This window comes from Podarcis bocagei, assembly GCF_964188305.1.
Source record: "Podarcis bocagei genome assembly, chromosome: 2".
Classification (NCBI taxonomy): Eukaryota; Metazoa; Chordata; class Lepidosauria; order Squamata; family Lacertidae; genus Podarcis; species Podarcis bocagei.
The window spans coordinates 102496032-102513409 of record NC_138126.1 but is presented as its reverse complement, the minus strand read 5'-3'; the positions used below and the strand labels follow the sequence as shown (position 1 = coordinate 102513409).

At 45.6% G+C, this 17378-nt stretch overlaps 1 protein-coding gene across 4 annotated transcripts in view; it reads left to right on the top strand.

Annotated features, from left to right (window-relative positions):
• Nucleotides 1–17378, top strand: part of RBFOX3 (RNA binding fox-1 homolog 3) — a 239955-nt gene that overhangs the window by 175919 nt on the left and 46658 nt on the right. The window contains exon 1 of one of the 4 annotated variants that reach the window (XM_081180926.1): nucleotides 1788–1930. The exons of 2 other annotated variants lie outside the window; for them this stretch is intronic. In XM_081180926.1, coding sequence (XP_081037052.1) covers nucleotides 1829–1930 — 102 coding nt within the window. In that variant the 5' untranslated portion in view covers nucleotides 1788–1828. Of the gene's footprint in view, nucleotides 1–1787; nucleotides 1931–17378 lie in introns of those variants that run through there. One more of the 4 variants, XM_081180927.1, reaches the window with a different exon arrangement.

Below are 17378 nucleotides of genomic sequence, written 5' to 3'. Positions count from 1 at the left end.
AGCTACACAGGGCAGGCATCCTGCCTTCGGTGCAGTTTTTGTGAGATGGGCATCCCACACCTTTGCATATCACAGGACAGAGCACTGAGTATGAATTTCACAGCTTTTCTCTTTTCTAAAATGGTGTTTGGAAACAGATGTCAATTTCCCTTTACCTTGGGTATTTCGCAGAGGGGGAGCTGTCCCTGGAATAGAAAGGTGCCCTGTGTGTACTTAGAAGCATTCTGACCGGAATACCATATTTTAGGGGGGGGGGACCCATAATTTGGCAGTGCTAAAATACACACATTTGTCTTCTTTTCTTGTACATAATTCAGTGGAGCAAAGAGGGGAGCAGGTAACCCTGAAACGTCTTCTATATCACAAGCAGCTTCTTTTGGTCCCCTTGTTTCAAAACCCAGCAAAAAAGAGAGGGGCCCATGCAGTCAAATGGCTAGTGTAGTGTTGCATCCTGTTCTCTCTGCCACAGCCACCCAGCTATCGAATAGGGAATATGCCAACAACATTTCAGGTTTTGGTGGGTGTGGGCAACATTTAGCCACTTTGCTTAGAGTAAAGGTTGGAGATATTGGCATTCCCGGAACCTGATCACAAGCAAACCCAATCACAAAGGGTTGGGGAGCAACTGCCACACTCTGACCTAGCTAAACAGCAGCCTATGAACGCAGCCCCTAAGGACCCATGCCTTTGACGAGAAGATCCCAGACAGCACAGGCCTTGTTCCAGGGAGGTAGAAGGCAATGCCTTCCTGTTCCTGCAAAAGCTGCTGGGAACAGGCTCTGTGCAGTGAGCTGGGATCTATTTGCGCTCCTATGGGACAAGCTACCCAGCACTCAGGAATAATCCAGCAAATGCATCTCCTGCCAAATTCTGCTCATATTTCAGGAGAGGTCAGCTGGCTTCCATCTGTGCAGGCCTGGCATGCAACAATGTGTGCGTGCCTGTAGGTGTGCAAGTCCATGTCTGGGCAGAGGGCATATAAGGCCTTTGCGTGCAGGCATCTATATGTGTGAGAATCTAGGTCTCGCTTACCTCTCTCTGGTATTTGGACATTGGGTCTGTCTTGCCTGCATGTGTAGGGAGAGAGAAAGAGACTGTGGGTTTTATCCCAGGGGTTCTTTGCTGGGTACCCTGTGTTACAGAGAAGCTCCCTATACCCAGGAATGTTGCAGGGAGCAGAGAAAGACATATTTTGGAAGTGCGGATGCCACAGCAGCATAATTCCCTCGTTGTGGGTCTTCAAATTATTGCCCCTGGAACCGCTGACGATAACTCTGTATTTTCTCTGGGCTGATGCAAGATGAGGCAGTGGGCCTGAGCCAGGTACCCCGGTTAAGTGTCAGAGCCTGCTTGGTGGCCTATTTATCACAGGGCAAGAGGCAGAGTTGCAGCAGGTGAGGGGTTAAGTGCAGGCTCAGCTGTTCCGGCTTTTCTTGGTTTCGCAGTGAGCTGTTTGATGTCTGAATGCACAGGGGACTCCCCCGCCTCTCAACCCTCTCCCCCCCCTCCTCTGCTCTCTCTCTCTCTCTCTCCACCCCCCATGCGCGCACACATACACACACACACACCCTTTGCGGACCATGCATTCATTCAGCAGCTTCGTCTAATGGCACCAAGTGACTCTCAGCCTGCACGCTGCTCCTTCCCTGCTTGAGCTGGAGACACAGCATGCAGCTCCTCCAATGGAGCCCTCTTAAATAGCTCCGCACGGGGGAGCTGCCAAAAGAAAAACCACGGAGAAAAAGCAAGTACTGTAAAGGGAAGAAGCAGAGGGTCTGGGAACAGAGGGAGCTGCCAGCATAGCCGCTCCTGGGCTTGCCGGCAACACATGCTCTGCTCGATGGCTAACTCAGGCTGCCTCCTGGTCTCCAACTCAGCCTTGCTCCCACACTCTCTACCTTGCCCCCCGGCCTTCCTCTACCTCCAGCAGGTAAGTCCGCCTCTTTGTACCTACCTGCTTCACACGTGGTTGGAATCCCCAGATCTAAAGGTCAGGGCTTTAATCGCCTCCACCCCTTTCCCCCCATCTTCCCGAAAGGCACGTCCGTGTTGCTTTCTCAGTTGTCACAGGAGTTGTTAACGGTTCCAGGGTAGCACCTGTGTGCTGTCTGGCTGCAGAGGTGCTGGCGTGGCAGCAATCAGATGCGAGCTTAAGATCAAGGAGATTGCACTTTTCCGGGGCTTTAATATTGTTATTGAGGATATATCTAGGTCCAACTTTCGGAAATGCATTCTTAGAGACAACGGGTGAATGCATGGCACACAGAGACCATGCGCGTGAAATTTCTTTTTGATGTGTATTGTTATCCTGAATACAATCTGTGTCATCCAATGGCATATGCATGGCTTTTTTGTTAGGGTTTATCCCAGCCTCCCTGTGTCCCAGTTGCCTTTCTATTGCGGCCGAATTTTACGCCTCCGGTACGGTTGGATGTTCTGTATGTATATGTGTGAAGTAATTTAAAATATAAATCTGTCTGTCTCGACTTGGTCCTCCAAAGTGCTGCAACCCAATTTCCAGCCAGCTGAATCCCAGGCGTGTCTCCCTTAGCTGAAGAATCTCGCTGCAATGTGAGTCTAGTTCCTTAACTTCTCCCGGGGGGTGGGGAGAGGGGGGTTTGGCACGCCTGTAGTATCACCACCACTGCACTTCCTTCCACTCCCATCACTGTGGTCCTGGAGCTGCACATGTTTCCTTGCCTAGGATCTCCAGAGGAAAGGAAGCCGTTGCTTCAAAAACCTCTTTGCAGCATCGGAAATCCCCATCTCCCAGCTGTGCTAACCCTTCCATTTGCGCTTGAAGGAGTTTTAAAAATTCATGGCATCCTAACCGCTGGCATTAAGTGGCCTATGAGGCCAACCACCTTGGTGGGTGGGGGCGGAGGGGGCTCTTGCTGGTTCGTTCCAAGGTCTTAGTGAAGAGAAAGGAGGCAGCTGTTATTTGGTTTTAATTCTTCAAAGGATCTGAAGGGAAGGCATTGTGAAGCTGCAATGACAAGACAACTCAGGTCCAGGACTTGCTTAAGTTTTGCAGAGTGAGGTGGCTGCTTCTTCCTTATAGCGCTGTCTAGAAGAGAGGGGTCCTTTGAAACATAGGGCTCTCTGCGCTTCGGATGTGTAGGTCAGGGATAGAGAACTAGAATGGAATGCCCAGCAGTCTCAGAGAGAGAGAATATGAGATTTGGGGTTTCAGTGTTTTCCTCCTTGTGCTTGGGAATCCCTGAAGAAAAAAAGAAGACTAACTCATTCAGAATACATCCCTCTGTTCCAATCAGCTGCATGAGGGATTTATGAATGCTTGAGGGGAACACTGGGGGAATCTCTCTTGTTTTGAACTACAAGACAGTCTGGGCTAAGATGATTAAAACAGAGAGGATATTCTCTTAGTGGAATCCCTTTGGGCTTCTGCTTTTGGTCGCACTGCGTAGCACTTCAGCCTGCTAACTCTTCAGCAAAGCTGCATGGACACGTTTAGCCTGGTGCTTATTGCATTTCCCCTAGACTGGGCAAAGAAATATTGCGAACAAGATCATTAAATGAGTGGCTAGAGCCCACAACGCCGGCACAGAGGAATTTAGGAGAAGGAGAGGTTTCACTCAACAGATTCATTTTCCTAGCCCTTTCTCCAGCCTCTTTGCTTTTATTCGGCCTCCCTCATTCCCTCTTTGATTTTTCCAAGTCTCTCGCACTTTGCTTGCAGATTTTTTAGATTTTTAGCTTTTGGGGGTTTTGTTCTGTTTTGTTTGGGGCTTTAGCACATATTTTTTCTCCTCCTATCTTTGGCAGAAGATTGGTGCCTGAAGTTCCTATTAGTTTAAAATAGTATTTTTAAAAACAAGAACTGGGACTGGAGGATGAACTTATGCAGACGATGCAGTTCATGATGTAATTGATCATATCCTGCCCCCAATTTGTTCCACATTTGGATCCTTTCAAGGCCTAGATGGGTGTGCCATGGTGACTGAGTGTGAGCTCCTCACCATGTTTGCCCTTATCTCATGGTCCAGTTTTGGTCTAGGCTTGGGCAGAGCACACTTAAAAGCCCTGTTGTCTAATATTTTAAAGGAGGCAAGAACCACATTTTGTGCTTAGTAGGCTGCCTGAAAACTCTGCTTTCCAGGGAGCAGGGCATATATAAACAAACCTTCCCAGAGAGGTAGAAAACTTGCATTTCAATGATTGCCTAAACCATGCTATGTAGGCCCACTAGCAGATACTGGTCAATAGACAGTCCAGGGTACACAACCGCAATCACTTTATCTCCTACTCTCCGTCTTGATTTGCAGAAGAGGCTGGGTGTGGACAGCAGGATGGCACTATTTCAGGGCCAGCTCAAGCTGTTTTGGTACCTAGGATGGAAAATGCCTTCACTTCTGTCACCCATAATAATTAAATAATGTGACAATTTGCTACCCATTATTGGGGCTCCAAATCCATCACCTAGGTAGAAGTAGGATTGTTCCTGCCAATTTCTGTCACTCCATAATTGTTCCATGGGTTCCTTAGAATCAGACAGTACTTTTTACATTAATCAAGGCAGGATATTAAGTTAGATGGACCATTGTTCTAACACGGTGTAGCAGTGACCATGAGCTTTAGGCCCATTAATTTTGCAAGGTATTTTTTCTTTAATCAAGATTCATCACCCATAAGTAAAAAACTGAACATTTTGCTTCAGTTTCAACGGTGACGTCACTAAAATGCTTTGTCATAACACAGCTGTATTCATGCATTTTTAACATCTGTGTATAAGTTCACATGTTAAATGCAATAGGGACCGCTGATACAATCTCTAGTGACACTCTTTTCTCCCACAGGCCCATTAAGTGTTCAAAGCTTCTCTTTCTGAACTTAAAGATTGGAAGCAATATTTTTAAAAACCCAGCTTCTCCTTCAATAGTCCTCTCAGTTGTTTATCGCTTGACACTCCTGGTGTGCCTCTGAATGAATGTATGCAAAAAAAAAAAGTGTGTGTAATATATTACTTTACTGGATCATTTTAGAAGTGAAGGGACCCAGACAAAATACTTACATGATTTATACTATCAAGAGTTATAATTCTTATACGGCATATTAGGAGGATTCAAAATGGATTCAATTAACGGAACTTTAGAAAACTGAGGTTCAGGTAGAGGGAATTCCCCTGTGTGTGCAGATATGAAAAAGGCGTGGAACGACATAAATAGCAAATCTTTAAAACAGACATCTGCGCATATATGTTTGTGTATGTATTTATTGCACACGTATAATGAAATCTGTTTAAAATAAATTGATGGTGCCTGTGTGTTTGTGTAGAAATAGCTGGGAAATGTTGGGTTTTATAGCTGATGCTGAGGGTTATTATTGTGTGTCTTAATGACCAGGCTGGATGCTGATGAGAATTTCCAGATTCTTTTGGCAGTGAATGCCACTTGTAAATGGCGGGGATGAAACAAATTGGGTGTTACCACTGCCCAAATAAAATTTGAACATTTGGCTCATTAAGTTTGATTTATTCAGTCCCAAGTAAAGCCAAAGTTTTAGTTGAATTGCTTTAATATTAATTAATCCCTTATACGCGAAATTATTGCGTTTTGCTCATCCAGCAACACAAGGTGACCCACACAATTACTGTTATTTTCACACCGAGAGAATAACAACTGAACAAGTCAAAGGAGTCGGATTCTCATATTAAATACTTTGCACAATGCTTTTGTGGTTACCCACTTACACACATATAAGGTGAATTTAGAACTAATGTTTGCCGGCGTGTTTATAAAATTTAGCCACTACTCATGTTGGCTTGCATATTCCTTCCATCCTAAAAAGGAAGCTTGAGTCCACCCATGGAAAATGGTATCAGAACCCATAATTCCATGCACACACATATACACACACATGCCTGGCAACCAGTTATTTCTTGAAAGGATATGACCGGAATCAAAGGCAGGATTTGCCTCTTATTTCGGTTTCATTAGAAAGGACACCCTTGTTACATGTCCATTCTTGGGCTTGTTTGGAGCACATTAACATTTCTTTGTATGTCTCCAAAAACAATTTGTTTGGAGAACGATGACTAGCCAAGAGCCTGGGAGGCGCCAACTCCCTCCTAGGCACTTTGGGGGCTAGCCGTGGACTGCTTCCTGCAGTTGCCACAGGCAGCCATGGCCAATGTCCCAGCTGCCCCTCAGGAACTCCTCTGTTCCTCTGCATGGTGTATACTTGCCAGGCATGCAGAAACCGCCAGCTTCACTATCTTTTCCTACTGGGTCTAGGTAGTAGGGTGTTGGGAGGAAGAAAGAGGTTGCTCTAATGACTTCTGTTGTGTAATATACTTTTTTAAGGGTGTGGAGTGCAGGGGTGAGATACAAGATTGTGGCTCAGCTTAGTCAGATATAACTTTAGTGGGGAAAGAAAAAAGGCTGGCAAAGCTATCTGAAAGGGCTTGCTAGCATTGTGGCATCCTTTTCTCAGTGCAGCATAATCGGCAAAGATTGTGATCATCCTGCTGAGTCGCTTAGTGCTTTGAAACAGCCCTTGGCGTAATTGGGGAGGGTAGGATCCTCAGTGCTTCTGCAGACTTCTTGCTTGCCCCAGTTGGTGCAAGCTCTACAGTACTATGAAGCACCCTGGATATCCAGCAATGTGTACAGCAGATTCTGTAGCCGACGGGTGACTCGATTAATGTGCGCTAATTTGCAGAGTGGGTCAAAGCTGCTGTTAAAATTTACACTCGCATCACATGCCGCCACATGTTGTTTGAAGTCTGAAGGAAGCTGAGGATCCTGCAAAGCTTTTGGGTCACCCCAAGCGGTGTGCGTCTCCGAAATGACAGGGCCTTCCTGAACAGAAAATTGCTGTAGCTTAAAGGCAGCTTAGAGGAGAAAAAACGATGTCGTCAGGTTAAACATCTCTAGAGAATAAATGTTCCTTCATCACTAACCACATTGTTGCAAGTGAAATCCTTTTTTATTTATCTATCCTTCCTGCTGCCTCTTCACCCCTTTCATTTTTCTTTACTTTTGACAATCGCAGCCTAGCTGGGATACACTCTGCTCCCCAGGCCCTCAGCCCAGGAAGCAGTGTTTGGGTAGCAGGCACAGCTGGGCTGAAGGAAATATTTTTCCACCAACGATTTGTTGGGGGGACGATGACAAATTATTGAAAATGTGTTAATATAGAAGCATTTGCTAACTGATTTTGTCACTGCTGTGTTTTCAGTTTGTGTTGCAAACCGGCTTTTCCCTAATAAAGAGATAGTGGAAACACAGCAGAGAGGGAGGGAAGGAGAGAGAAAAAGAGAGGGAGTAGATTAAATGGGGGTTGTTGGTTATTTAGCACTTCTTGCTTAATCACAGGAAGGTTTCTTACATATATAGAAGAAGAATTGCGATGGCGGGCACATTCCGCGCATGTGTGTAAACACATCTCACTCAGGCTAACACAAATGTGTGTTTTATTTTTATTTTTCCATATCATCACTAAAGTTACAAATACTGATGCTGTTTGGCTCTTGCACATGAACACATAAGCCGCTGACTCCATACAATTTCACACATCCCGGTGTTTGTACACAGCATATTGTTGTATAAGCTCATAGAGTGCAGTCTGTATAGGCATGCTCACGCAAACCAGCATCAGAAGTCTTCTGCAAATTCAAATATACAGGCACTGACTCGGACACACTTAGATTTAACGTTTGTTTGTTTTTCACCCAAGCTTTCACAGCTCAAGGTTGCTTGCCCAGAATGAAATAAATTCAGCACCCCTGCCTTCTCTGATATGCAATCCTAATCTCATTGACAAATTCAGAGAAGACCTTACCCTTGTGCAAATCCTCATTTTTACCGGCTCCCCTTTGGCATCGGTCAAGTCGTTTTGCTCCTTTGCAGCATTTGCTTTATAGGTGGAATTGAGTTGGGGCCGAGGGACAGGAGTTTGCGGCAGTGCTGGTGTGTTGCTTTAACTAGGAACCGCCCTGAGATCTTATTCTCCCCATCATCTTTATCATCATCACCATCATCACACTCCCACATCCCATCTCTGAATTTGGAGGAAAGAAGAAACCTCCAGAGTTTACACCCTCACCATGAGCAGCATCCCAGAATGGCTAACGCTGCCGGGTAATGTTTGCCAACATAATATTCTATTTCTGCTGATGGAAGTTTCTTGATTTCATGCCTTGTTCATATTAGTAAAGAAGAGCAATTAAATCAGGAAATACTGTGCAGCCTGATAAGTTATAGCAGCCAGTATAGAGTTCCTAGTGTATGTGGGGAGCGCATTTGTATAAATTCCCAGAGCTGAAGATTAAGGTCTGCACCAAGACACCTTATCTGTGGGTGGGTGGGTCAGTTTGGTACTGATGTCTCTTAGTCACAATGAACTTCTAATATGTGCACACCTAGGTGGCTAGGGGGAAATAGGAGCCTTGGTGTCTTCTGTCCCTGGCGCGGCTTCTCCTTAGAAGGAAAGGGAACAGTAGGGAGCCAGGCCCTGCAGCTGCAATCCAGGCAAAAAGCATAGAGGTGGTTCAATTGAGCCAGTCTGCAGACCCTCCAAGAGTCCCTATTTCCCAGGGACAGTCCCAGATTTACAGAAGCCATCCCAGTTTCTGATTTGATCCTGGAATGCCTCGCTTTCCCTTAGGACGTCCCTATTTTCATCAGAGAAATGTTGGGGGTATAGAGTTATGTGACCGCCCGAGGCAAGGAGATAAGTAACAATACAACCTATAGAAGACATCTGAAGGCAGCCCTGTCTAGGGAAGGTTTTTCCCCCAACCCTTCTCTGCTCAGCTGTTCAGCCAATCTTCCATCACAGCAGTGCAAGGGGTGGGAGTGGACTCCCCTGCCACACATCTCTGTTCGCATTGCAGTGATCGTAGCTCAGGCCGGCCTCATAGAGCTCCAGCAGCACACAGTCATGAGCAGCTTGGTGGGCCAGGCCTCAGATGGAAAGACCTGGGGCTCACCAAGCTTGTGAGAGCTGACATCTCAGCAATACGTGAATTGGAAGAGGAAAGACCCAGCCTCACCCTTTGCCTGTACCACAGGCACAACAGCTTCACTTCAGAGTGGCAAGAGGGAGGCGCGCACACACACACACAGCGCCCCATACTCACCCTGATGAAGCCATAACAACAACCTGCCGCAATTTAGGTTAGCCTTCCCTTCTGTTCCCTGCCCTAAAGTGGCTTAGGGCCCCTCCAGGAAACTAATTTGTTGAGTATTTGCCCTCATAATGCTTGCAAAGAGAATAATAATAATAATAATAATAATAATAATAATAATAATAATAATAATAATAATTTATTATTTGTACCCCGCCCATCTGGCTGGGCTTCCCCAGCCACTCTGGGCGGCTTCCAACAAAGATTAAAAATACATAAAAATGTCACACATTAAAAACTTCTCTGAACAGGGCTGCCTTCAGATGTCTTCTAAATGTCAGGTAGTTGTTTATCTCTTTCACATCTGATGGGAGGGCATTCCACAGGGCGGGTGCCACTACCGAGAAGGCCCTCTGCCTGGTTCCCTGTAGCTTTGCTTCTCACAGTGAGGGAACAGGCAGAAGGCCCTCAGCGCTGAACCTCAGTGTCCCGGCAGAATGATGGGGTGGAGACATTCCTTCAGGTATACTGGGCCGAGGCCGTTTAGGGTTTTAAAGGTCAACACCAACACTTTAAATTGTGCTTGGAAAGGTACTGGGAGCCAATGTAGGTCTTTCAAAACTGGTGTTATGTGGTGTTATGTTAGGCGGAGGTTACATTATATTCGACTTCCCATAGCTTTTGTTCTTCTGATTTGCTTGTGGGACAGAGTTATGTGGCGACGAGCATTCATCCTGATTTGATTGTGGGATGTTTACATGTCTCCCCTTTTGTCATGCATTCATCCCGCAATTTTGAATGCACTTCCACATCCCTTCACAAACCACAAAAAGTCAATTTTCTAAAGTGATTTTGTTGCACTACAATGACAAGGGGTGCTTTAATTTACTTTAGATGTGCAAATCCACAGTTAAAGTATGTGGTTGAATCCCTCCTGACAGTCCAGAGGCACCTTGTGTCAGGGGTGTGTGTGTGTGTGTTAGAAGGTTTTGTGCAGGGAAATAATATTTCTTTTCCCTCTGCCCTCCTCCCAAGTCTAACAGAACATATCCTGTGCCACCAGTACCCAAATTCAAGGCATGGGTAATTGCAGGGACCAGCTTTCTATAACTGCCTCTCTCCACAATGGAAGGCCTACCTGTCTACGTACTGGAGACAGCCTTTCCCTATGCTAGTTATGTGCAAGCTTTTGTAATCATTGGTGAGCAAAGAGAGACTTGAGGAAAGAATATATACAGCCCACCACTAGATCTTTTAGATGTCCTGTTATCAACAGGAATATATAATAGAAAAATAGTGCTTTTTGTAAGTAACTGCATTCATCCAGGTTGGGATTCCAGGCAGGTTTGAGTCCAGTTTCCTCTCAATTTATGGCACTCTCAAAAACACTGTTAGAATCAGATTCTGTAGGAGGATACTAGATTTTGTCCAGTGGAGCATTCTCAGTCCATACAGCTCCACGGGCCCCTTCCTTTCCTCCTGTAAAGGTAAAGGGACCCCTGACCATTAGGTCCAGTCGTGACTGATTCTGGGGTTGCAGCGCTCATCTCGCTTTATTGGCCGAGGGAGCCAGCGTACAGCTTCCAGGTCATGTGGCTGGCATGACTAAGCTGCTTCTGGCGAACCAGAGCAGCACACAGAAACGCCGTTTACCTTCCCGCTGGAGCGGTACCTATTTATCTATTTGCACTTTGACGTGCTTTTGAACTGCTAGGTTGGCAGGAGCAGGGACCGAGCAACGGGAGCTAACCCCTTTGCGGGGATTCGAACCGCCAACCTTCTGATCGGCAAGTCCTAGGCTCTGTGGTTTAACCCACATTGGTTGTTCTGGAAAAGCATCTGGTGCGGCAGGCTTTGCATCCTTTGATTTTCTCAGTTTGCGTTGCTGTGCAAATATTCTGGAGACAAAGTAGTTGTGGCAAATACAAGCAACCGGGACAGCTGGCAAAGTACATCAGGAAACTGATGGAGTTCACAGGAATGTCCCAGTCCATTTAAAGCCCACCCCCACCCCCCAACTATGTCATAGTCTTGGTTCCTCTCTGCCAAGTCTCTCACTGAATCCAGAGAGGTCCAGCTGGCTCTTGGCTATGCCATCTCTGGAGAGGCTGAGCCAGCTCTGAGCCACCTTCTTGCTGTATCGGAGATGCACATCCATTACTGATGGAGTTTGCACTGAATCAGCAGGATGCAATCCAAGCCTCTGGATGAGTTTGGATCATATCCTGCAAGAATGTAATCCCTGGCATTCAGCACCTTCTACAAGGAATGAGGCAATATTTGGCAGGAAAAGGGAGTCTGAAGAGCAAGTCTGGGGAGCAGCCTCAGTGGTGGGACTAATGTTAGAACCAGTCAGTTGCTAAGGGGGCGCTTAGGGGCCTGAAAGAGACCAGGGGGTGATGTTAGAGATTATATGTAAGCCCAACTCAGATAGGTACTAGGGGAGGAGGATTTAAACAATTCCTAGCACAGTCCAGGCCAGAGCAGAAGATTCAGGGAAACAGCTTTTTTTTAAAAAAATGTCCACATATCTTGCTCTAGCATCTGGTACCACCATAAAAAAATCCCAGAAACCCAGGAACTGGCTTTGCACTCTATTTCGGTGCTCATCACTGCTTCCTCTCCATTTGACCCATAGCTTGCAGAATGCTCCCACTTTCCTAGCTTAGCTTTAGGCTTGGAAGCATTGATTTGTAATAATCATATAATGCCAGCAAAGATGAAGACCCTTGTGCCTTCAGCGTTGCTTTCAATTGCCTATATAAATTTTATTTTTGCATTTTCTATTTTACATAAACAAATGAATTAAAAAATAAACATATAATCCCTTCTGACTCCCCCCCACCATTGTGGATTTTAATGTAATGATTTTCCCCTCTGTATCTCTATCATAACTCTTATTTTTATAAATCCTTTGCCAATCCATAGTTCAAATTTTTACCACAAGTTTTCTGTCAATCCTGCCAATGTATGTACAGTCACACCTCGGGTTACAGACGCTTCGGGTTGTGCAATTTTGGGTTGCGCACCACGCCAAACCCAGAAGTACCGGAACGGGTTACTTCCGGGTTTCGGTGCATGTGCAGAAGCGCTAAATCGCATGTGCAGAAGCACCGAATTACAACCCGCATGTGCGCAGACGCAGCGCTGCGGGCTGTGGGTTGTGAACCTGCTTCCCGCACGGATCACGTTCACAACCCGAGTGTCCACTGTAGTTGTTTGCAATAGCTTTTCAAATAAATTATAAACTTCCCCCCACCCCCATTCTTTATTAAAGACCTCCTTTTCATGGTAAGTTTTGCCATCTCAGCATAGTTCATCAATTTTGTTTGCCACTCTTCTTTGGTCGAAGTTGTACCATTTTTCCATTTCTGAGCTAAGAGAGTCTGTGCAACCATGGTCGTGTACGTAAATAGTTTTGTCTGGTCCTTTGGGATCTCTGGTTCTATAATACCTAAAAGAAAAGCTTCTGGTTTCTTAGGAAAAGTGGTTTTCAACATTTTTTCCAGTTCATTATATATCATTTCCCAGAAGGCTCTTATCATCTCACATGACCACCCCATACAATAAAAAGTACTCTCTCTTTCTTTACATTTCCAGCACATTTTAGACTTTGATTTGTACATCTTAGCTAATTGCTAATTTCAATTGCCTGTATGGGGGTTATACTCTGCTTTCAAACAGGTGATAGCAGTAAATGGGGTTGCAATCATCCTCTTGCAGGGCCATGAGGAACGCTAAGCATTAGATCCCCAGCTGAACGGCTTCTGGAATCTGATGCCTCCACAGCCCAGCTACAACAGTAAATAATAAAATAGTTTGGTATTTATATCACACTTTTTCTTAGTGCTCAAAGGGTTTTTCGCACCGTGCCACTCAGCATTGTGTTGGGTAACATTCAACATCACACTGTGACAAATGTTTTGTCTGCACAAACATTTCAGCTTGCCGGACAGAATGATCCCCCGCTCTCCTCCCCATATGCAGTGTTCTAGGAGTTCTCTTGATCCCCCAAGTCAATTTTGGGGTGTGTGGGGTGCAGTCATGGGGGGAGGGGAGTTCTCTTGTGCAAGCAGAAGTCCTTGTGCAGGGCTTCCACTGATGGAGCTATTTAATTGAATCACACCTATTATTTTGAGGGTGTTCTGCTACTTAAATAACTTTAGATTGATCATCCCCTTTTAGCTGACTATTTTTTTTAATTAAAAAAATTGCATAATTTCACAACATCAATACCAGTGCTGATTGAGAAATTGCAAGGTGTGAGATAACTTACAGTTTAACAAACAAAAGCTGCCAATCAATTGTTAGAAGAGGAGAGGCTGCCCTGAATGTTTCCTTCCTTCCCTGTGACTCACAGGAACTGGCCCAAACATTTTTGCTGCCTGAGGCAGAGCACTCCATTGCCCCAGTCCAAGTCAAGGTGCATCTCATTCAAGGCCAGTTAAGTTACATGGGCATTTGAGGCAGGAATTCCAGCAAGTGCCTCTCCCCCTCTCTGGCAGTAAAAATACAATAATAACTAAATAAATAACCAACAGTTTGTTGCCCTTTCATGACACCCATAGTTAGCGGCTTGCGGCAGCCACCTCTCTATACACCTGATAGTAGCAGAGCCATTCCTGAGTCGCACCAGAACCAAAATAGCCTCTTTAAAATTGCAGGCCCTCAACATGCAGCCTCACTAATTAAAATTTGTCCTTACAGATTAAACAACTAAAGCTTTAATTGATTAATCTGCTAATTAACCAGTTGTGGATAAACTTTTTAGCAAATGCGACACAAGCCAAGTCTAATCTAGCTCTCTCTATAGCGAATGTATGGGGAGGGGAGGTTTCAGCACTTGTTAGTCACGCACCCGCTTTTGCCCTTTAAATTGCACCCTCTGCTATATACATGATGAGGCCAGCGTTTAAGGACCTGGGCCTTCCTCTATCACACACAGGGCCCTGAACAGCATGCCTTTCCAAGCACAAATCAAAATACATGATGCTTTTATTTTAAAGCCCTATACTGCTAGGGACCTGGATCCCTGAATCTTTCCCCACATGCATTTTGGTGGCGCACTGAAGTGATCTTCAGCGGCTCATTTCCAGATGCCCCACCCCTTCAGAGTGAAGCAGGTAACAATAAGGGAGAAGATGGTTTTGCCCTTGGTGTGTGCCAGCCTTCGAATGCTCTCCTCAAGGAAGTTCACCTTGCACCTGCTTCAGTGTCTTCACGGCCCTTGATCCTTTCCTGGGTATTTCCAAACATCTCCTGGCTTACTTTATTATGCTTTCTGATTTGTGTTTCATTCTTATGGGTTTGGTTTTTATTTAAAAAATAATAATTGTGGTTTTATAGAGGTATTCCACTATTCTTATTTAACTGTGATAGTTCCTAATATTTCTTTCTTTCTTTACAGTGGTACCTCGGGTTAAGAACTTAATTCGTTCTGGAGGCCTGTTCTTAACCTAACCTGAAACTGTTCTTAAACTGAAGCACCACTTTAGCTAATAGGGTCTTCTGCTGCCGCCGTGCCACTGGAGCACAATTTCTGTTCTCATCCTGAAGCCAAGTTCTTAACCCGAGGTACAATTTCTGGGTTAGCAGAGTCTGTAACTTGAAGCATCTGTAACCTGAAGCATATGTAACACGAGGTACTACTGTACTTCTGAAGGATGTTACAAATGCACTGATGTTTTGTCCCTGCACTGTCAGAGCTTTGGCTGACAGTGGTGAGGGACAGGGCCTTTTCAGTAGTGGTCCCTCAGTTGTGGAAATCCCTTCTCCGAGGATTTGTTTGGCACCCACATCACAGGACTTCTGTCAACCTATAAGTGCCATTGATATTTCACTGGGCTTGCTTCTCTGGCTTTTAATTTTTGTATTTTGTGGCGCTGTTTGCTCAGTGATGGGGGTGGGTGGGGCTGTTGTCACTTTGATATGTATTTCTTGTGGAAGGTATCGTTTGTCTTTTGCCTTGGAAGTCATTTTGAAGGCCTTTGGGCAGAAGAAGGGCCTCCTGGAAATATAAATAAAAGTACGTGGTTTGATCAGCATCTGGTCTAGCGAGTTTCACTCCAGGGTCACAGTGTGCCTAAGGTGTATTCCTGAAATGAACAAAAGCCAAAGCAGAGCAATAATAGGATCAACTAAAATGTCACAAGCCGGTAATCAAAAGTTAAGAGTTCTCAAAATGAACTGACGCACAAGTTTATTTATTGCATTGGTATCCTGCTCTTCTTGCACTCAAGGGAACGTACATGAGGTTCTGCCATCAGAAATCAATTCATGCCTCCCCCTAGTCCAAGCCCAGTGCACTATCAATTATAGCACACAGGTTGTCGACTACATTTTTTTAAAGGTGCAGCGTCCCTAGACAGAAGTATGCTGGGCTGTTTACAGTTCCTTACGATGCCTGATCCTTAATGCAAAAGAACAGGAATGAGGCGTATCCAACAGCATGCAGCAAAGTTCCTGTGAGCCAGGAAGTGGGGCCTTGGGAAGAAAAGGCTTCTGGGAAAGCAAATGGATGTTCCATTCATGGACTACAGTATAAGGTGAAAGGCTGGCACTGCACTTCTCCCAGACCCTCCAAGTGTCCCTATTTTCCAGGGACAGTCCTGGATTTACAAAAGCCGTCCCAGTTTCCTATTTGATCCTGGAATGTCTGCTTTTCCTATTTTTGTTGGAGAAATGTTGGAGGGTATGGCTTCCCCAACCCAGTTATTTCTCACACGGGCTGGGAATGGTCTTCCCAACAACTGTCTGCATTACCGACACTTTTAGATTTGAGGGGAAAGAAGTATTACTAGGGTGAGTGGTTAGGCCAGAGTTGTTTTCCCTACCCCCCCCCCCACACACACACACACAACGCCCCAAAATAAGCTGTTCTGGAAGGGATAAGAGGAATAAAGAAATAGAATGAGCCAGCATGTTGGTTTGGGAACTGCATGTTGCGGTGAGTTAATTAGAGTTAATTAGTCTAATTAGCCTGCAAATGAAACTCAGCATTTCCTTGCATTCTGAGCCCCTACTCCCGGTTCCTTTCTTATGAAATCTTAACCTGATAAATATCACAATGTGGTTGTCCTGGATCTGGAAACAAAGGCAGCGGCTGCGTGTGATTGAGGAGGGTGCAGGGCTGCCTCCCTGGTGCTCTTCTTGTCAGCTGTGGCTGTGAGAATTTTCCACTGCTTTTTCTCCACCTGCGTGAACACACACACTGCACAGGCCCATATCAGCCACTGGGACCCGAGGACCAGCCACTGGGTCCATGAGGACCAACCCTGCTTGCTTGTTTGACCCAGGGCCTAGATCTCCCTCCCTAACCCTTCCTTATAGTAGTCTGGGGGGGGGGGGAGGCTGAATGTGGCCCCCCAGGATTCCCTCAGGAATCTCCCCACCTATCAACTGCTCTATTCTGTGCCCTCCCCAAATGCTTTTGCCAGGCTGGAATGTGCCCTTGGAACTATGGCAACTTTCGTTCTTTCTCAGATAGCGAGAGGCATAAATGTGGGGCAGCGGGGCTATATAGAAACCTCTGACCTTTGTCTGGCTGGAGTGTAGCCTTCTGTATGAAGGTTAAGAGTGAAGCCCATTGATTTCTCTGGCTGCTTTTCACATTTAGCCCAGGGGTGCTGCCTACATGAGATCTCTAACACACCCACTCTCTTCATTTGCCCCAAGGCAAGTTTGTGCCTGCCCGCACCTACCTCAGTCTTTACCCCTGCTTCGAGCCTCTCCAGCATTTAAAAAAATCCCACTTCTTCTGGTTCTTCTGCTATATGTGTTCTCAAAACATAAATAAGGGAATGTAGGGTGGAGATACCAGAAACATTTTTTTAAAAAACCATTTTTAGATCAGTGGAGCCACTCGGGAAGTATCCTGGCTAAAATCAGTCCAAACCTGCTCTTCCCCAGCATTCAGCTGGGGCGGGGACACGTTTGCTTTTTCGGTGTAGAAACAGTTCTGATTGGCTTTCTTCTCTTGAGGTTGCCAACTAATCTCTCTCTCACACCCAGTACCAGAGCAGGGTTTTTTTTAAAAAAAAAAAGTTTCATATTGTGCTTATTGGTGGTCCGTACAGTTGTACCTCAGGTTAAGTACTTAATTCATTCCGGAGGTCCGTTCTTAACCTGAAACTGTTCTTAACCTGAAGCACCACTTTAGCTAATGGGGCCTCCCGCTGCTGCCGCGCCGCTGGAGCACAATTTCTGTTCTCATCCTGAAGCAAAGTTCTTAACCCGAGGTACTATTTCTGGGTTAGCAGAGTCTGTAACCTGAAGCGTATGTAACCTG